Source organism: Myotis yumanensis, unplaced genomic scaffold (genome assembly GCF_028538775.1).
Source record: "Myotis yumanensis isolate MYYU_CA2020_CCGP unplaced genomic scaffold, mMyoYum1.0.hap1 SCAF_5, whole genome shotgun sequence".
Classification (NCBI taxonomy): domain Eukaryota; kingdom Metazoa; phylum Chordata; class Mammalia; order Chiroptera; family Vespertilionidae; genus Myotis; species Myotis yumanensis.
In genome coordinates, this window is record NW_027223756.1 from 101881559 (window position 1) to 101902419 (window position 20861).

General features: G+C 56.6%; 2 protein-coding genes and 1 long non-coding RNA gene across 6 annotated transcripts; 2 read left to right on the top strand and 1 right to left on the bottom strand.

Annotated features, from left to right (window-relative positions):
* The first annotated feature begins 5193 nt into the window (after window positions 1–5193).
* SAXO5 (stabilizer of axonemal microtubules 5) lies at window positions 5194–10759 on the top strand. Its single transcript, XM_070416742.1, has 9 exons — window positions 5194–5208; window positions 6502–7075; window positions 8243–8349; window positions 8431–8531; window positions 8779–8891; window positions 8969–9078; window positions 9407–9608; window positions 9986–10071; window positions 10535–10759. The coding sequence occupies exons 1-9, from the start codon at window positions 5194–5196 to the stop codon at window positions 10757–10759; spliced, it is 1533 nt and encodes a 510-aa protein (XP_070272843.1).
* Window positions 7616–13509, bottom strand: LOC139011281 (uncharacterized). The gene is made up of 3 exons (XR_011471592.1): window positions 13374–13509; window positions 13149–13253; window positions 7616–7773 (listed from the first exon to the last, which is right to left on the bottom strand). It is a non-coding gene; the product is annotated as an uncharacterized lncRNA (long non-coding RNA).
* Window positions 9002–20243, top strand: ZNF358 (zinc finger protein 358). 4 transcript variants are annotated; one of them, XM_070416740.1, is made up of 3 exons: window positions 9002–9078; window positions 18148–18252; window positions 18486–20243. In XM_070416740.1, the coding sequence occupies exons 2-3, from the start codon at window positions 18180–18182 to the stop codon at window positions 20165–20167; spliced, it is 1755 nt and encodes a 584-aa protein (XP_070272841.1). In that variant the 5' UTR covers window positions 9002–9078; window positions 18148–18179; the 3' UTR covers window positions 20168–20243. The 4 variants fall into 4 exon arrangements, with proteins under 4 accessions (XP_070272841.1, XP_070272840.1, XP_070272839.1 ...); XM_070416739.1 differs by lacking the exon at window positions 9002–9078 and adding an exon at window positions 16039–16131; XM_070416738.1 differs by lacking the exon at window positions 9002–9078 and adding an exon at window positions 16664–16768.
* The last annotated feature ends 618 nt before the right edge of the window (window positions 20244–20861 follow it).

Below are 20861 nucleotides of genomic sequence, written 5' to 3' on the forward strand. Positions count from 1 at the left end.
TATATTTTATTGATTTTTTTACAGAGAGGAAGGGAGAGAGAGAGTTAGAAACATCGATGAGAGAGAAACATCGATCAGCCGCCTCCTGCACATCCCCCACTGGGGATGTGCCCGCAACCCAGGTACATGCCCTTGACCGGAATCGAACCTGGGACCTTTCAGTCCACAGGCCGACGCTCTATCCACTGAGCAAAACCAGCTTCGGCGACTTTTTCTTTAATATATTTTTATTGATCTCAGAAAGGAAGGGAGAGGGAGAGAATCATTGATTGGCTGCCTCCTGCACGCCCCCTACTGGGGATTGAGCCCACAATCTGAGCATGTGCGGTTGACGGGAATCAAACTTGAGACCCTTCAGTCCACAAGCTTGCTCTATCCATTGAACCAAACCGGCTAGGGCAGCGGTTCTCAACCTGTGGGTCGCCAACCTGTGGGTCGCGACAACCCTTTCACAGGGGTCACCTATGACCATTGGGAAACACATATATAATTACATATTGTTTTTGTGATTAATCACTATGCTTTAATTATGTTCAATGTGTAACAATGAAAATACATCCTGCATATCAGATATTTACATTATGATTCATAACAGTAGCAAAATTACAGTTATGAAGTAGCAACGAAAATAATTTTATGGTTGGGGGTCACCACAACATGAGGAACTGTATTAAAGGGTCGCGGCATTAGGAAGGTCGAGAACCACTGAGCTAGGGCTATGGTTGACTTTTTGAGGAAAAGTTAAAACATTGGTTTCCTCGGTGGCTGTACCATTTTACATTCCCACCAATGATGCACAAAATTCTCCACATTCTTGCCAACACTTTTATTTTGCTTCTTAAAAATTATCATTACAGTCATTCTATTGGATGTGAAGTGGTATTTCAATGTACCTTTGTTTTGCCTTTTCCTAATGACTAATGATATTGACTGATTGCCTTTTGCAACATATTTCCTCTTGGTCTCAACTGCTATGACTCGTCTGCCTCACTCCTTCCCAACCACTGCCTGGTTCCTATTCCTTGAAGCTGCAGCACATCCTGCCTCAGGATCTTTGCACTGGCCGTTCCCTCTGCGAGGGAGGCCCGCCCTCCAGAGCCCCACTTGGTCCCTCCCTCGCCTCCCCGTCAGGTTTACTCAAACATCATCTTCTCCCAGGACCTCTCCTCATCGCCCTTCCCACCCATCTTTCCTGCGTCTGATTTTTCTCCTTAGCTTGTAACACTATCAAGTGCAACTGCATTTTTGTTGCATTAGCTAGTTGTCTACTTACTTGTCTCACCTCAACAGAATGTGAACTACACCAGGGCAGGGATTTGTATCTGTCTTGGTGGCCCCTATCTCCCCACAGCCGGGCCCCAAACCAGCTCTCAGGAAGTGTGGCCTGTAGGGCTCAGCTGCCTGTGCACACTCCCTTCCTCATGCTGAACCCACGCTGTCCTGGGAGGCCTTGTCCGCTCCCACGACTTGGCCTCCTCCACTGGCCTCTGCCCGTCCTCCCCCAATCCTGACCAGTCTCCTGCTCCCACCTGGACCTTTCCCCTGTGCATCCCACAAGCCCCCCCACACTCAGCAAGTGCCAGACTGACCACAGTGTCATCCCCACACATCTTGTTCTCCCATGTCCCCATCCCAGGGAGGCCCCACAGCCACCCAGCCCTCCGGCCACACGGCCACTCAGCCACAGGAGACCTGGGGCCATGCTTACTCTTTCCCTCCACACACGTCCACCCATGTCCCAACAGTCACCAAAATACCCCCTTGAACCCATCCAATTCTTCCCTGCTCACAGCCCCCTCCATAAGGATCCCCCATCTCTCACCTGGACCCCAAGTCCCTGCTGCCCCCCGGCCTGCCTTCCCATAACATCCCAGAGATTCTTTAATCCCCACACCCAATCACAGCCCTCCTTGCTTAAGGCTAGGGTGCAGGGGTTGGTGTGCCCCACACCCCCAACTGGAGACACTGTTCCTCCTCAGAAAAAAAATCTAAGCCAAGCTCTGGGCCTGCAGAGCCTGCCTCAGCGACGGGTCCCCGGCCACCTTGTAACAGCCCCCGGTGTGCCTGGCTCTGCTCAGGCACCAAGGGCACAGCCGTGAACTTCGCAGACCCTGCCCAGCCCTCCCAGCGTCCTCCACCATCTGGTTAGGGCTGAGCTTGACCTTTGAGAAGGAGATAGGAGCTGGCCTGCTGTTCTCTGCTGACCTTGGCATTGCTGAGCGCTGGCCTGGCAGTCACAGCAAGGCCCTGGCCGTCTCCCGCTCCTGCCAGACATCGGTGCTTTCGCAGAGCCATCATCGGACAGGGCACGCAGTGACCAGGGGAACAACACAAAATAAGGCCATTCGTCGTCGTCTGACAGACGAAACGTGAGCACTGCCTAAGAACAACAGCGGCCAGAGACAGACATTCGCTGCTCCTTGACCAATCCCAGCTTGGTTCCTGCTTCACGCCTCAGTCTGCTGGGTGCAAATTAAGGTCCTCAATAATAGCTCCTTCTCCCCTGCTTCCTGCAGCACCAGGATGCAACTCATGGGCCCTACTTTCCCACGGGCGGGGGACTCGGCTGGCCTGTGCACTTGGACCAGCCAGGCTGCACCAAAGCCCTGTTGACGGGGCTCAGTGCTGGGGGCGGCTGATGGGACCTTAACTCAGTGAACACAACCATTAGCTCAAATTTAGTGAAGAGGGACCCACTGGGTAAATGAGTCCTGGAGACCCAGGACTCATTACTCAGCACAGGAGTTACAGCAAAACTGAACCATAAACATTAAACTTGTTCAGAGACTAGATCTTGTTCCCAGATTAGAAGAAATTACAGTTGTGTGAGACCGTAGGGGTGTTAGCTGCAATGGCAATCAGGGTGCAATGTAAGTGATTCCGATCAATAGGTTGTAACCCTTACACTTCCATATGTTGCATGTCAATAGTATCTCAAAAAAGGACCAATTCAGTAGGTGATTGGGGGTATGATGAACTCAGACAGGTTTACTACATTTATATCTTTATTTCATGTTTACCTTCTTTCCTTTTACAAATTTTTTATTGTGGTAAAATATGCACACAATATACAATTGCCATTTTGATCAACTTTAAGCGCCCAGTTCGGTGGCATTAAGTGCATTCACACCGTCGTGCAGCCATCTCCACCATTCACCTCCAGAGCTTTGCTGTCATCCCAAACCAAAGCTCTGTCCCCTTAAACACTAACTCCCACCCGGCCGGCGTGGCTCAGGGGTGGAGGGTCAAACCTATGAACCAGGAGGTACGGTTTGATTCCGGTCAGGGCACATGCCCGGGTTGTGTGCGGGGGCATGGAGGAGGCAGCCAATCAATTACTCTCTCTCATCATTGATGTTTCTATCTCTCTCCCCCTCTCCCTTCCTCTCTGAAACTACAAAAACAAACAAACAAACAAAAAAAACAACACTAACTCCGCATCCCCTCTTTCCTGTTGTACATTCTTTTTATTTGTCAGATCTTCCAAAAAAAGGAAGTCAAACCTCCAACCCGTAAAAGCCTGCGATGCAGAGCAGGGCCCCACTTCTTCCTTTCCTTTTCTTTTTTCTTGTTGTTAATCCTCACCCGAGGATCTTCTGTTCATTTTTAAAATATATATATTTTATTGATTTTTTACAGAGAAGATGGGGGAGGAATAGAGAGTTAGAAACATCGATGAGAGAGAAACATCGATCAGCTGCCTCCTGCACACCCCCCACTGGGGATGTGCCCGCAACCAAGGTACATGCCCCTGACCGGAATCGAACCGGGGACCCTTCAGTCTGCAGGCCGACGCTCTATCCACTGAGCCAAACCGGTTAGGGCTGCTGATTTTTTTTAAAATATATTTTTTATCTCTTGGATGGAAGGTGGGGGAGGGTGGGTGGGTGGGAGGTAATCAACCAAGGACCTTGTATGCATATGTGCATGGCCCATGGACACAGACAATGGGGTGTTGAGGGTCTGGGGTGAGGGGGGTGGGGGCTGGCTGGAGGGGTCAATGGGGGAACATAAGGGGACAGATGTAATACTTTCAACAATAAAGAATTATTTAAAAATAAAATAATAAGAAAAATAAAAAATACTTTTTATCAAAGCTCTTAATTTTATCCTTCTAGGTTCTTTCCTCCCCCCCCCCCCATTTTTATTTTTATTGATTTTAGAGAGGAAGGGAGAGGGAGATAGAAACATCAATGGTGAGAGAGAATCATTGATCGTCTGCCTCCTGCACACCCCCTACAGGGGATCGAGCCCACAACTTTCAAACTGTGACCTCCTGGTTCATAGGTCAACTTTCAACCACTGAGCCACAAAGGCAGGGCTCCATTGATTTTTAGAGAGAGTGAAAGGGAAGGGGAAGAGACAGAGAGAGAAACATTGATGTGAGACACATCGATTGGCTGCCTCCCACTCGTGTCCTGATGAGGACTGGAGACCAAACCTACAATCTAGGTGCGTGCCCTTGACCGGAATCAAACCCAGGACTCTTTAGTCCTCAGGCCAACGCTCTATCCACGGAGCCACACCGGCCAGGCTAAAGCCCCACTTCTCTAAACCTCCCCCAAAGCACCGGAGACAAGTCCAAGCCTGATCAGTCCCTTACACCCTCCTGAGATGCCCACACTCCCCTGGCCTGTGCTCTTCCCAGCTGCAATGAGTCCTAAGCCCGGGTTTGTCCAACCACAGGTGTGCTCCTGAGGGCCGTGGGCTGGAGGGGCGGGCACTGGCGTGTTAAGGGGCCTTGGAGGTCCACGAGCCCTGGGAGGACAGTAAGCGGGCAGTGACGCAAAGAGATTTCCCAGCTTGCATGAGAGATTTAGGAGGCAGATGACGAGGAAAACTCGAGACGATGGTAAGAAGAGACCCGCAACCTCTTGTATAAATCCTCACCGCTGCTTTCCAAGGAGCTACCATTCCCAGCCCCATTGTCCAGGGGACAAAACTGAGACTTGAAGGAGTCAAGTCTGTGGCAGCTCCCTGAGGCCCCAGGAGGCAGGGCCCTCTGGTCTTGCTCCCAACTTTCCCCCCTACTGCCCCCAGAGTTGTGGGGGGGACCATTGTGACAGCATTGGCTGGGCAGGCTCTTGAGTCACAATGGGAAGGCGGGACCATGTGAGCGTCTTCTGGGAGACAGGACAGAGGGAGCCAGAGGGTCAGCCCGTCACGTGCATCTTCTAAGGCTCATTGGCTCCCATGCCACCCCTCGAGGTAGGTACCCGATCTTCTTTGTCCCTGAGAGGAAGCTGAAGCGCGCAGGAGCCCAGGTACTCATTCCAAGGTGACTAAAAACCTGTGATTTATGTCTCGAGGAAAACTCGAGACAATGGTAAGAAGAGACCCGCAGCCTCTTGTATGAATCCTCACCGCTGCTTTCCAAAGTAGTTACCCAGCCCCATTGTCCAGGGGACAAAACTGAGACTCAAGGAGTCAAGTCCTTGATGCATGTTTTCCCTAGTGGTCAACATGAGCCGTAGTGGTGGGCTGAAGTGGTCTGGGAGGGCTTCCTGCAGGAGGTGAGCCTGAGCTGGGAGTGCTGCTGGCACCCGAGGGCCTGGTCTCCACGGAGCAGGGAAAACGGTGGGAGAGACACATCTGCTCTGAGGAAGGCAAGAAAGTCCTAGTCAACGAAACAGGATCCTGGGAGCCTGGAGCTGAAGGTCAGAGAATTGAGTGCTAGGTAGGCAGACCTCTGACAGCCTGTGGACAGGAAGGGATCCGGGGAATAGTCAGGACCCAGGACAATTGCAGAGGCTGGGCCACCCGGGAGGAGTATGGCAGAGACAGAAGGACTCCCAGTCATGGAGGGGAGAGCCAAGGCCCGACACGGACTGCGGGTGAGGAGAGAGGGCTCCCCCTCAGACACTGCAGAACGCGGAGGTCAATTCCGCGCTCTCCTCGTGCTCACTGTGCCCGCTGCTCTTCAGGCGCCCAAATGCCCCCTCCACCTTCCTCAGGCCTTGCTTACTGTCATCTCAGGGATGCCTTCCTTTCTAAAGCTGCAGCCCCCCCCCCACCCCCACCCTCCCACCCTTGTGACTTTAGTTCCCACAGCACTGGTCACCTTCTATTTACATTGCAATGCATTTCATTATGTTACTATAATAATTTATTTACCACAAGTATGTATTATACTTGTGATATATAATAATTTTACAATGCATTATTATATTACAATATTGTTATGTTATGTTATGTTATGTTATGGTCTGTCACCTCCCTGCCCCATTATCAACTCCACAGGGCGGGGCTCTCGGCCTGTTTTGTTAACTGATGCGCCCCTTTCCAGAAGCCCACGTCCCGGTGACTAAAGTCATTTGTGATACTATTAATTGTCATGTTGCCCAATGGGATGGTGTGCTCATCCAGCTTCACACTCCACGTCATGTGGAAGCGCCTGTCTTCCCAGGTCCCCACCACCGAGCCCAGCGCCCGGCACACACAGCAAAACCCAGCACGGTCCCGGCGGGCACGCCGCTCAGTCGCGTCCCCACCTCCTCACAGGTGGCACGGCGCCCGGCGATGGCCGCGGGGATCCGGCTGCAGCTCCCGACCGCGGGGCCGGACCTCCTCAGCGCCTCGCACTTCACTCTGGGGCCAGACGCGCGGCTGCACATGGGCGCCGCGCGCTCCACGGCGCACCGGGACTTCCCGCCCTACCCCGGCGTGGCCCCCGCGCCGCCCAGCGCGCCGCCGCCCCGCGCGACCCTCTTCCAGCAGGACGCGCGCTGGGCCCGCGAGGAGCGCGTGTCCGAGGCGCACGCCGCGTTCGTGCCGCAGCCCACGCAGTCCCGGGAGCTGGAGCGGGCGCGCCGGCTCGCCATGCAGGCCAGCCACCTGCACCTGCACGCCGACCCCCGCCGGGGCGCCGGCCGCTCCACCGCGCGCGCCGACTTCCCGTGGCCGCAGCTCCCCGAGCGCGGCAGCCAGCAGAGCCGCGGCGCGCGCCTCATCTTCCACCGCGACTCGGTGCCGCTCGGCCGCGGAGCCAGGCTGCCCTTCCCGCCGAGCACCCACCAGGCGCTCTTCCCGCCCCGCGACGCGTGCCCGCCGCCCCGCGCGTCCTGCCGCCACCTCGGTGAGCGCCCCCGACGCCCCGCGCTGTCTGGCGGCCCAGAGGCGCTCGAAGCGGGCGGGACTCGGCAGCCGCCCCGGGGGACATTTAGCAATGTCTGGGGATGGATGTGGCTGTCACAACCGGAGAGGGGCTGCTGGAGCGCAGAGGCCGGGGTGCTGCTGGAGCGTAGGGGCCAGGGTGCTGCTGGAGCGCAGGGGCCGGGGTGCTGCTGGACATCCCACCATGCTCGGGGCAGCCCCCACGATAATGATCCAGCCCCAGAGGCCAATGCTGCGAGGTTGAAAAACCCCGGAACCTCGCTCTCTGCACCCGTGGAATGGGCACATCTCCTGAATCCTGTCAAAGGCTGTGCTGTGGGCAGAAGCAATGAATGCTGGACTGGGGGTCAGACAAGTCTGTTAGTAACCCACGCCCCCCCCTCCCCCAGCCCTGCGCCTCAGCCGCTGGCAACAGCACAGCCCCCTTGGCGGGAGCTGGGGAAGCAAACAGCGCCCAGGGTGCAGGTGCCCGGCATAGAGGGGGCGCTCCCCAGAGAGCGGCTGTCAGCGTGATGCTCCAGTTCTTAGTCAAGGGGAACGGCTGGTGGGTATCGCTAGGCAGAGCCCCTTCAGCCTGGGTCCAGCGATTGTCAGACTCAGTTCTGGTTCTGAATTTCTCTGATTTCTTTTTCTTTTCTTTTCTTTTCTCTCCTTCTTCTTCTTTGTTTAAGATTTTTATTGATTTTTAGAGAGAGAAAGGGAGAGGGAGAAAGAGAAAGAGAAACATAGATGTGAGAACCAAACACTCGGTGGCCCCCTGCACACCCCTCCTCCCACCAGCGTGTGCCCTGACCGGGAATGAACCTGCAGCCTTTCGGTGCGATGCCCAGCCCATTGAGACACACGGGCCAGGGCTGGATTCCTGTGATTTCTACGGCTCTGAGCCTCAGAGAGGCTGCAAAGTGAAGGAGGGGCGAATGCAACCCCCCCCCCCCAAATGAGGTGCAAAGCACTTGACCTAGATATCTGGCTCAGCACTTGGTAGTTATTCTTGTTTTTGTTATTTGTATTATTTTTGGTGTTTGCCAAGCAGCCCTCAGGCTAAGCTAGTCAGGACTGCCTACTTCCACAGTGGGCCTGCGGCTGCAGGGCCCTAACCCCCTTCTCTCTGTCATCTTGCCACCCCCAGGGGGGCCCTCCCCCCTCAAGTGGGATCACAGGAGATGGGATGACAGGACCTCCTACCAGAGACAGTTCCAGGCCCTGGTGGGCCCCCCTGCCTTGATGTGTAAGAGGGTAAATTAAGTCTGCTGTGCGGCTGGGGAGGGCAGTGACAGGGCTGGTGGCCTTGCCCTTCCCACCCCTTTCCACTCACAGGACTCCTCCAGTGTGGCCCTGGGAGACTTCAAGATTGGCTATGGGCCCATGTATTCCGAGCAGAAACAAGCCTACAGGCCCAGGAATCTGCCCCCAGACAGGTACAGAGGGGCCATGACCCTCCACCAAGACAGGGCAAAGGGCTCTCAGCGATGGGTAGTGTGCCACCAAAGGCTGTGGGGCCAACACTGTGCCTCTGGGGTCTCTATTACCTGCAGACTAGGCCCACTGCTGTGCCAGACCTCCCCCATCAGCACCACATGCTTGCCCACTAGGAACCCTGTCCCCATCCCTGTCCCCACCCCTTTTCCTGGGAGTTTCCCCCGCCCCCGCCCCCTTTATATGCAGGTATGACAAGGCCCAGGCCTCAGCCCGCATCCACTATTCGAGTGCTAGTCCTGGAGATGGCCTCTTCCATGACAGGACCACCAGTGCCGAGCACTTCTATGGCCGGCAGCCAGGTGAGAGCTGCGGCCGGCCCGCCCCTGGCTCCAGGGCAGCCTGCTATAGCTGCTGAGCCCCACTCTGCCGCTGGCAGAGCCTTTTGTTCATCACAGTGACCAGACTCCGGAGTCCCACATCCTGGAAGGAAATTGGTGCCCCGGTCCAGGCAGCCTCACCACCTCCATGAACTTCTTCTATGGCCAGGTCAGTGGGAAGTCGGGGAGCAGGCAGGGCTCATCGGGGAAAAGGGCTTCCCAGGGAGAGCAAATAGCATGTGCAAAGGCCCTGAGGTAGGAGTAAGCTTGACATGTGTGCAGTGCTCTCCTGAACCTATTTGCATGATCTAGGGCAGCCCCTTAACCACTCCCAGCCTCAGTGACCCCGTCTGTAAAATGAGAGAATACCAACTCTGAGTGCCATCAAGCGGGGTCCAGAGAGGGTTGAGCTGTCCAAGGTCACACAGCTCTTCCCTCCGACCGGGCCTCGGGACACGCTGGACATGGGAGCTTCCTAGTGTCCTGTGGTCCTATAGCCGCCACCGGTGACCAACCCCAACAGCCGCCACACACCTCATGAGCAATTGCAGGATCACGTGATCCTAGGGGAGTCGAAGCTGCTGGGGCAGTTCTTCCAGACCACCACGGGCACGGACTATTCCCCCGCCAGCACAGAGCGGCCAGAGAAAGCACCCAACCTGCACTTGCTGCCTAGCAACCTGCCGGAGGGCTTGGGCGGTGAGTGAGACCCACCCCACAAGGCCCGCCCCTGCCACCGCTCTGGCATTCTGGTTCTACTTCCGGGAGGGCTAGATCTCACTCCATCCACCAAGATCCCAACTCCTGCCCTAGACAACCCGCCCCCTCGTCGTCATGACCACCCACCCCCCTCCACCATCACACCGCCCTTTCCTCATTCAGGCTCTGGCCGGGTTCCCGACTCACTAGCCTACCCTACCCTCACCCCCAACAGACATCTCAGCCCCTCCCTCCTTCCCGCCCCCTAGTCAGCACCCTGAACCCCTACCCATTCTTAATCTCCTACGTCCCTGCCCTCTGGGGCCTGCCTCTCCTTCTCAGCCCCTCAGTTCAGCCACCCACACTCAAATCTCCAGAACCAGATTTATTGACCATGAACCAGAAGATGCTGAAACCACACAGAACAGCTCCAGCCTCCATGACCCAGGAGATGCTACAGCGGGTGAGGGGCCCCTCCCTTACCAGGGAACCCCCAAGTCAGTGTAGAGTTATCTCAGGATGCTTTCATGTCACCTCAGACTCAGAATTAGTGTCAGGTCCTCTCAGAGTCACTCTAGAGTCACCCCAAACTCAGGGTTATCTTGATGCTCTGTCATCCCAGCCTCAAGATCATTCCAAGCTCATCCCCAGGGTCATGGCAGGGTCTGCTCAGAAACATCTCTGTATCACCAGCCACAGTTACACCATCAGCTGAGGGTTATCTCAGGGTTGCCTGGAGTCACCCCAGCCACTCCCCCAGTTTCTCATTCAGCTCCTGGGGCAGCCCAAACTGGGGTCCCTTTTGCCCACCTCCCCAGAGCCCATGACCAAGTTTTGATCCTCCCAGGGTGGTGAGCCACAGGGTGGCCCGGGGGGTCAGCCACCCTCCAGGCTGTCCTGCCAGGCTACCCACCCTGACTCCACAGTGCAAGGATAGCCACATGGAGCCCCCGCTGGGCAGGCAGCGCTGCTTCTCAACCCAATACAAGGACCAGTTTACCTTCAAGTACCAGGGTCCGACAGTGCTGAGATTTGGCAACTTCCAGGAAAGCCACTTGCCACTGGGCTCCTCTGGCCAGGGCTGCTGGGGTGGGAGGGTAGACCCTCAGGCTCCCCAGGTCCCTACCTACCCGTGCCCGAGCCAGCAATAAACACCACCCGGCAACATCCGGTCCCTCTCCGTCCGTCAGACATGAAAGAGGATGCTTGGGTGAATGGGGACTGGACAGGAAAGAATGACTCCATCAGGAGACTCTGGAGGTCGCCCCACTCTGGGCGGGGAGGCCTTGCCAATTTGTGCAAAGACTTGGCGGACAGATTCGGTATAAAATGTTCTGGTGCCATGACAATTTATGAATGACATGGAGAGGATGGAGTTGGTATTGACAGAGGCAGTGTGGCAAGTCATTGAGAATGCAGGCTTCTGTGGCTGATGGACAAAGTCGAAATCCTGACTTCTCTATGCCCTGGAGTGTAGCATTGGGCAAGTAATTTAACCCCTCTAGCCTCAGTTTGTTCACCTGTAAAATGGAGATAAATAGTAGCTCTCTCCATGAATGTTATAAATGAGAAATGTGTGGCTGGGGTAAAGGAGGGAGAGAGCTTATCTTCTGAAGATAAAGGTGAGTAGGTGAGAAGAAGATGAAGGTGTGAGATTTCAATCCTTAAAAGACTGCGTCGGGCTCAGAGGGGGAATGAAGGGGTCGACACCATATTGGTCCTGCAGTTTCCTCCATTGTGGACAGAGGCTGGGAGATTATTGGTGCACTGACTGGCTGGGTGACTAGTCAGAACTCACAAAATCCATCAGGATATGATGAGGTTCGAGGGTCTAGATGTCCAGCCAGCAACAAGATGAAAAGGGGGGGAAGAGGAGGATGGGATGGGGCCCCGAAGCCCATGGGTAAGCTGTTTAGCAAGTATGGAAAGGACCAGTACCTTGGACAGCACCTACCTGGCCGTCTGGGGTCTGGCAGGAACACCAAGAAGCTGGGTGGTTCAATCTGGGATAAGAAGGGTCTTGGTGGCCATACCCAGGACCTGCCTCTGTAGGCTGTTGAGAATCAAAGAATGAATATGGCCCTAGCTGGTTTGGCTCAGTGGATAGAGCATTGGCCGGCGGACTGAAGGGTCCTGGGTTTGATTCCGGTAAAGGGCACATGCCCTGGTTGTGGAGGGCATGCAGGAGGCAGCCAATCAATGGTCCTCTCTCATCATTGATGTTTCTATCTCTCTTCCTCTTCCTTCCTTTCTGAAATCAATTATATATATACTACAGGCTCGATGCACAAAAATTCGTGCAAGAGTAGGCCTTCCTTCCCCCAGCTGCTGGCACCGGCTTCCCTCCGGCACCAGGGACCCGGGCTTCCCTCCTCTGGCCGCCTGTAGGCACCCGGGACCCAGGCTGGCTTCCCTCCGGCCCTGGCTTCGTCAGGAAGGATGTCTGGAATGACGTCTGGTCTAATTAGCATATTACCCTTTTAATAATGAATATGACTCCCCAACCCTGTAGTCAGATCTTCAAAAGACCAAGGCCCTCCTGCCCTGGCTGGGTGGGTCAGTTGGTCAGAGTGTCAGCCTATACATCAAAAGGTTGAGGGTTCAATACCTGGTCAGTACATATACCTAGATTTTGGGTTTGATCCCAGATTGGGGCACATATGGGAGGCAACAGATCAATGTTTCTCTGTCTCCCTTCCTCTCTAAAATCAATAAACATATCTTCGGGTGAGGATAAAAAAAAAAAACAGACCAAGGCCCTCAAGCGCATGGGCCACTAATAGCTGCCCCCAAGCCCAGCCAGGAGCCCTTTCCGTGTAGGCAGCAATTCTGTGAGGCTGTGTTGTCATTTCCACAGAAATGAAAGGAGAGCAGCTTTCAGAGACAAGGTGGCCCTTTGGCTGCACTCCTGGTATCCGTGTTGACGAGGGTCTGCTGGCCGCAGAACCCCTCTTCCGCCTGCTTCCACTGAAGATGTGCATGGCACTCTTCTGAATTACTCCATCATAAACCACAGCTGCTTTCTCGGCACTACTGACAATGGATAAGATCATTCTTTGTTGTCAGAGGACATGTTTAGCTTCCTCCCTGACCTTTAACAATTCCATGCCGTTAGCACACTCCCTCTCCCCCCACCAGTTGTGACGACCAAAAAGGTCTCCAGATATTGCCAAATGTCCCCTGGGGGAGAGTTGCCCTGGTTGAGGACTATTGCAATAAATTCATCGTACGACAGATGGAGCTCCTGATGGAGCTGGTCTGCTTCTTGACCAGATTACCCAATCAAAAAGGCTTTCCCTTCTTGCCTTGCCTGCCAGAAACTCTGAAAGCTTGTCTTGGTGTTCAGTTCCATGCAGCTCCAGTTGCAGAATTTTTGTGTGCTCCTGCCTGGTTCTAGGAATGCCTTAAAGCAACCCAGACACCGGGTGAGAAACAATGGGTAGGACTTACAAGGAGACAGATTTCAGCAAACCTTGAAGCAATTTTTAATGACACTGACCAGTCCCAGGATGGGTTGCCAAGAAAGAAAAGAAACCTTACCGGAAATATTTAATCAGTGCAGAAAGACACAACATCTTGATGATTCTGGATGTACTTTATGTCGATCCCTCCTATATCCTACTCACCTTCTAAAAAAGGCGTTTCCTGCGAACGACAAAACCCAGAAAGGTTTATGAAATAAGGTGAAGAGGACGGAATATAAAGGAAAACAACTTTGTCCGTGGGAAGCATCACCGAGCAGCCGAGTTCAGACCTTCCACTTACCTGCATTTCTGTCCTCCAACAAGTGCCTTCGTGCTGACCCTCGCTCCTCAGTGGTAGCTTGGGGGTGGCAATAGCTCTTCCTTCAGAGTGGTCACAAGGGTCAAGTAAACTGTGCTCGGCCCATGCTTAGGACAGGGCCCACCCCTCGGCTGCAGCTCCACGAATGGTGCCTAAATTTTGTTAATGTCTTAAGTCATTTTTGTTGCAAGTGACAAAAACCCAGCTCTAGCTCAAGTGGAAAGGGATTTTATTAACTTAGAATCAAGAAAGTCTGGAATTAGGTCTAACATCAGACATGCTGGATCCACATCAGGACTCTTCCTCACAATCTAACAACCCTGAGTCCCCCAGCTGGTGGCAAACACACACACACACACACACACAGGTGCCACAGATCCTTAGAATTAAAGCCCCAAAGGAAACAGGGTCACATCTCCCCCTCCCAACTCATATTGGAATTAAGGAACACTCTGATTGGCCTACTGGAGTCACATGCACAGCGCAAACTTCACGGCTGAGATTGGATGGCCCAGCTCGCTAACACACACAGAGTGATTTGGTTCCCAGTCCGCCCGAGGATCTCTGAGTGTGGAGCCCAACCTTGCTGGAGTCTGTCTCTAGCCACAGACCTGAGCCTGCCCATCCCCTTAAGCCTGCCCATTCCCAGGTTACAGTCCGGAAGGTGGAAAGACAGCTAATGGGTTCTTCCCTGGGAGGGTGACTGCTTCCTGTACAGACAGGGAGTGCTCAGTGTTTGAGAACCTCCCCACCCAGTCCTCTGATAGTCCCAACTTTACTTCCTACCTCATTACTAACTTCCTCTTTTAGTTTGGGGCAGAAAATTCAGCTCTGGCATTCTCACAAGATTGTGTAGATGCTAATCTCTGTTTACATTACAGCATCCTGATATTTTCCTCCAAAGCCCATAAGCCTCAATCTCGGAAAACACATGGGTAGAGTCCCAAGACAAAATAGCAACAATTTAATCAGTATTTTTCTTTCACATAACGGAGATTTCATTTCCTGAGGAGGACTATTCTACAGGGTTGCCATATACAGGGCAGGTTGTGCACTGCACAAATCTTGGAAGCCCTATTCCCTTTACAGTGAATATATATGTACCGAGGCCCGGTGCACGACATTTGTGCACTGGGAAGGGGGGAGGGTCCCTCCGCCCAGCCTGCGCCCTTTTGCAGTCCGGGAGTCCTCAGGGGTGTCCGACTGACAGCTTAGTCCCACTCCCGGTCACCCAGCTTCTGGTTGAGGGGCACTCCCGCTGTGGGAGTGCACTGACCATCAGGGGGCAGCTCCTGCATTGAATGTCTACCACCTGGTGGTCAGTGCGCGTCATAGTGACCGGTCATTCAGCTGTTTGGTTGATTTGCATATTACCCTTTATTATATAGGATGCCATTAGCACCGCTCGGCCAGGCTAGAGGCAGGTCACCTCTGCTCGGCCAAGTTCACATTTTATTTCCTTTAATGCTCTCCCCTTTCCAGGTACTCATTTCTAAATTAGTCAAGACTGTCAGAGATGCAAGGGACAGAAACCCAGTAGAAGTAGCTCAAAAATCCAGGAAATGTGTTGGCTCATAATAAAGAATGAGCGCTTCTGGCTTCAGGCATGGTTATCACCAGGAGCTGAACCAATATAGCCAGAGCTGTGTCTCACCTTTACATCCTGTGTAGATTGGCTTCAGTCTGCAGACTATCCATCCAGACACGAAGGAAGATGACTGCAGGCAGAATGAGGCTCTGTATAAAGCTCATAATCCCAGAAGAATGAGACCCTCCAAAGTCATGTCCTCATCCCAGACCTAATTGTTGTGGCCCGGGGATGGGGTTCTTTGATAAGTGTAGGTCACATGGCACTGGGGTGGTTGTGTTAGATCCGGGCCCATCTGGAGAAGTGGAGGGGGACCCACAGAGGGAAAGCCAGGTGCTGGTGGAGCTACTAAGCAGACAGAAACAACAGCTGGCATCACCAGCAGTATTTGCACCAGGGTCATCCAGGAGGCGGCAGGGTGAAGAACCAGCAACATAATCCAACTGCAGTCTCGGGGCTCTCAGATCTGCCGCAGGCTTTTCCACAAAGAGGTGAAAAGCAGGTCTCCCACCACAGGCAAGCACAGGTCTAGAAGGTTCAGGAAGGAAGAGAGATAGCTGCTAGAGTCCTGATTTGCTCAAGGCTATATTCAAGGGTAGGTGGTGTCAACATTCACCCAGCAAAGACCATCAGAAACACACCTGTGCTCAAAGCTTGTTTAGTTTGCCCCAGCGACGAAGACCACACACTGGGGAACCACAGCACGTCTGTAAGCGAGCTGGGCGCAGGCGGGCATCTTATGGGACCGGGACATGTGCTGGGTAGTTTTGAGGAGAGTGGAAGAGCGTAGAAGCCATCCTCGGAGCCGCCAGGAAGCGGAGCAGGTGGGTGGTGGTGATCTCGGAAGCGGAGCTGTCGGTGGGGCAGGAGGGGCTGTGTGTTCATTTCTGTGGCTGGAGTGTTGTCTCTGGCTTGGCGCAGACGTGGTCACAGAGTGGCCTTGTACGCCCAGTGTTTATGTTCTGTGACTTGTTTATGTTCCGTGAAGAGCATCGCGGCCCAGCCGCAGCCGAGCTCTTTGGTTCCCTCTCGGGGATCTTTGTCTCCAGGTAAAGCTGGCCGAGTCCTTCCCGGTGTCCGCGCGGGCTTCTCCCAGAGATCATCACTCCGGGGAGAGCGGCTCAGGGTGACAGCAGAGCGGCCCCTGGCTGGGTAGGAAGCGGGAAACACCCAGGGACAGACTCTCCAACGCCTCCTGGGGCCTTAGGGAAACGCTGGATTAAGCAAAGATACAGAAGCTTGTAAACTGCAGGGCTTCTCAGAGCCTTGATTATGCTTGTGTGCGTTGCCAGTCGAGAGAGACAAAATGGTGCTTTTTGAACAAAGACAGAGTTAGAGACAGAGGTAGGAGGAGGGGGAGAGAGAGGTACAGAGGCAAAATGATGGAAATGGAGACGCAGAGAAAGGAAGAGAGATGGACGGTGGAGACGGACAGGGACGGGGATGGAGAAAGGCGGGGACGGGGACGGGGACGGGGATGCGGACGGGGACCGGGGAGGCCGCACAGGAGCGGGCGGCCACGGGCTGGGCAGGCGGGCCCGGACAAAGGCTGGCGGGGCGGGGGGCGAGGGCGGGGGCGGCGAAGGCTCAGGCCGGGCGGGCGCGGGGGAACTACAAGTCCCAGCAGCTCCCGCTGCGGCCCGCGGCCGGCCCCCCTCGATCCCCGGGAGCGCCTGGCGGGGCCGCTGGGCCGAGGGGGCCGCCGGCGGGGCGAGCGGGCGGGGCGCTGGCTGCGGGCCCCTGGGGCGCCGGCGGGAGCGGCGGGCCGGGCAGGGGCGAGGGGCGCCGGGTGAGTGTCCCCGCGAGCGGGTCGGCGGCCGAGGGCCCGGGTGGGGTGGGCCGGGGACCCCGGTGCGGGGGGCGGCCCCGCGGTGCGCCCCCGCCGCGCACGCCGCCGCCCGGGCCGGAGAGCAGGGTCGTGGCCCCGTGCGAGGGGCCGGCCGCCCGCGGGCCTAGCGCGCCCGGACCAGCGCTGCGGCCCAGGGAGGGCCCGGCCGAGCTGGGCGCCTTCGGGAGGGAAGGATGGGGCACCCCGCTGTGGGCCGGGAGTTCAGGGCGCCCCTCCTCCCGAGGCGATCCGGACCCTCTGCCCCCGAAACCCAGCAGGGCCCAGGCATTGTTCTCCCGCCCCGAGCCGGGCTGGGAGTTGTGGCGGCCCTTCCCACAGAGGGGACCCGGGTCCTCGCCCCCAGGACCCGTTATTGTTCCTCACTCTCCAGGCTGGAAGCCCAGCGTCGGAAGCCACTTCCCCGGGAGGTGATCCAGGAACCCAGGAGGGACCTGGGCGCTGTCCCCCCACCTTCCAACCTGGGGCTCTGGGTAGAGGGGGTGATCCAGGAACTCTGCACCCCACTTGTTTACCCACCCCCAGCTATGGGTTATGGCCAGGATGTCTCCCTCCCCAGGAGAGGTCCCCCCAATACCCAGCCATGGGTGGGTAGCTAAGGCATCACCTCCCACCAGGCCATCCCGAGCTCCCCCTGCTCCCAGCAGGGCCCCTGCTGTTGTTTCTCCACCCCTTTCCCTACCGCCAGCCTGGAATTCAGGGTCTTTCCTCCACGAAAGGACAGAAGTGTCCTGACACACGTCCCCACACCCCAGCCATACCGCCGGGCACTCGGGAGTCTCCTCCTGGGAGTTGGCTCAGGGCTCCCCCAGTCACCCAGAGGGGCCACGGATATTATTTCTGCCCAGCCCCCAGCTAGGGGTCAGAATCCAGAATCTTCTATCCAGTTGGGCAACAGGTACCCCGACTTTGGGCTCCATGGTCTGCCCGCACCCCACGGGCCCCACATGTGACTCCCCACCTGCCAGCTGTAGGAACTGGCATTCGGGAGCACAGGTGCTCCGGAACTGTGAGGCTTGGCATTCAGGCGGTCTCTTCCCCAGGAAGTGAGCCAGGTCCCCTGCACTCCCCCAAGACCCCCAGAGCACTACCAGATGTTGTTTGCCCCCCCCCTTCATCCCCCAGATACAGGCTTCTAAGTTCAGGATGCTTTATCTCTAGTACTTGAGCCAGAGGCCCCCCACTCCACCAGAAACTCCCAAATATGCCATCTCCGACTATGGGACAAGAATTCAGGCCGTGTACTTAGAAGCAAGCACAGGATCCCGGACACCCACCCTCTTCCCCACGAGGGGTAGGAACCTAGGACTCTCTCTCTACAGGACCCAAGCTTCCCACAGAGGAGGAGTCCAGGATGGAGAGAGGGGCAGAGCCATGGAGTTGGGCACTGGAGACCTCTAGTGCCAGATCCCATGACTTCCATCCAGGTGTGGGGCTGAGAAGGGAGGGGCCCCGCATGTCCCACCAGGGTCTCTCCTCTGGCCCCGGCCTGGGCGAGTCACAAGTCTGCCTGCGGCCTAGAACAAGAAGGATCCGTGTGTCTGCTCAGAAGTGGGTTTGGGGGCACAGCTTGGCCACCTATCCCATCCCTGCCCAGGCTCCAAAAGAGACCCCCTGCTCCCCAGAACCTACCTCTGCCCACCCTGTCCTCGCCCTGCAGATCCTGCCCTGGAAGCAGCTGGCACCTCCACAGCTGGGATGCGGCGCTCGGTGCTGGTCCGGAACCCGGGCCACAAAGGCCCGAGGCCTGCTTATGAAGAGCTTGGCTCAGACTCAGAAGACCCGGACCCCAGCCCCGAAGACCCAGAGCCCGACCTGGAGGACCTCAACTCTGTCTCTGAAGACGTGGACCCCGGCTATGAAGAGCTAGAGCCCATCTCTGATGATCTGGACCCTGACTCGGGAACTCCAGGCTCCATCTTGGGGGCCAGTGCCATGGATCCCCAAGATCTCGACCCCATGTCTTCAAGTTTTGATCTCGATCCAGACGTCATTGGCCCTGTGCCCCTGGTTCTTGACCCTAACAGCGACACCCTCAGTCCCCCAGAAGCCCCAGACCTGGACCCCCTCTCCTCCAGCCTTACTGCCACCCCGGAAGGCCTGGCCACCAGCCCGGCGGTGATCCCGGCACCCGCCAGCCCGCCCCGGCCCTTCTCCTGCCCCGATTGTGGGCGAGCCTTCCGGCGCAGCTCGGGGCTGAGCCAGCACCGCCGCACCCACAGCGGCGAGAAGCCCTACCGCTGCCCCGACTGCGGCAAATCGTTCAGCCACGGCGCCACGCTGGCCCAGCACCGGGGCATCCACACGGGCGCGCGGCCCTACCAGTGCGCAGCGTGCGGCAAGGCCTTCGGCTGGCGCTCCACGCTGCTCAAGCACCGCAGCAGCCACAGCGGCGAGAAGCCGCACCACTGCCCCGTGTGCGGCAAGGCCTTCGGGCACGGCTCGCTGCTGGCGCAGCACCTGCGCACGCACGGCGGCCCGCGGCCGCACAAGTGCCCGGTGTGCGCCAAGGGCTTCGGGCAGGGCTCGGCGCTGCTGAAGCACCTCCGCACGCACACGGGCGAGCGGCCCTACCCGTGCCCTCAGTGCGGCAAGGCCTTCGGGCAGAGCTCCGCGCTGCTGCAGCACCAGCGCACGCACACGGCCGAGCGCCCCTACCGCTGTCCCCACTGCGGCAAGGCGTTTGGCCAGAGCTCCAACCTGCAGCATCACCTGCGCATCCACACTGGCGAGCGGCCTTACGCCTGTCCCCACTGCTCCAAGGCCTTCGGGCAGAGCTCCGCGCTGCTGCAGCACTTGCACGTGCATTCCGGAGAGCGCCCCTACCGCTGCCAGCTCTGCGGCAAGGCCTTCGGCCAAGCTTCCAGCCTCACCAAGCACAAGAGGGTGCACGAGGGCGCAGCTGCGGCAGCCGCGGCAGCCACAGCTGCTGCCACTGGCCTGGGCCTTAGCCCTGCTTCGATGTTGCGGCCTGGGCAGGTCTCCCTCCCGGGTCCTGATGCTGCCCCTGTGCTTGGTTCTGGCACGGACCCATGCTCTGTGCTGGGCTCCCTCCCCAGTCCCAGCCCCAAACCTGGCCCTGGCTCTGAATCTACCCTCACCCCTGATCCTGTCAAGTCCTCTGACGCTAAGCCTGGTCATGATGCCAATCCTGACCTTGTGGCCAGCCCTGGCCACGGGTCTGGTCACAGCTCGGACCCAGATCCTGTGCCCAGCCCCAACCCCAACCCTGAGTCCCGCCCTGACCCCAGCCCTCCCACCCCCGACAGCTCAGCCCTCCCTACCTGTGAGAATCCCGAAAGGGTGCAGGAGCGAGGGGCACTGCTGGGGCCTGACGGCTGAAAGGGGTGCCATCACCCACGGAGGCCTGGAGAAGTTGTGTGTTGTGCAGTTAGTAAAATCTTCCCACTGCCTGCTCGCTCTGTTTCATGGTTCTCCGTTTTTTTGCCCTTAATGCAAAGCTCCTCAAAACAGAAGGTGTGGCCTGAGCCAGCCATACATCCAGAATCCTAATGTTCTGGCTTCCCCCTGACATCCTCCAAGCTTCCCAGCGTCCCCCATCCGAGCAGCTACCACTCTGCTCCCCCAGACCTGGTCACCGGTCGGAGAGCATCCTTCCCTTTGGTTTATCTGATGGTGGGGGCGGGTGTGCTGAAGTTAGGGGGCTGATAATGGAGGCGGATAAGAAGCCATGGGCAGTCCTGCCTTGTCTGTTCCCCTAACTTACCCCTTGCCCCACGAAGTCCACACTATAGGTTCACCACTGGACAAAGGCTGCTCATGTATGCATTCAATAAACATCTATTGAGAGCTCACAGGTTCCACACTTGGAAACACTTAAACAGTAATTACATGGTCTGGTACGTTCTAAATGTATAAAGGACTCTGATTTAGTTCGGGGGCAGCTTTCTCAGGAAGGACCACCAATTTAATCATCAGCACTGCCCAGCCTTGTGCTATGCTCTTGCATTTTCTCCATGAAGCAGGCAACTACGGTCGAGCATCCCCATTCGGCAAATGATGAAACCGAGGCACA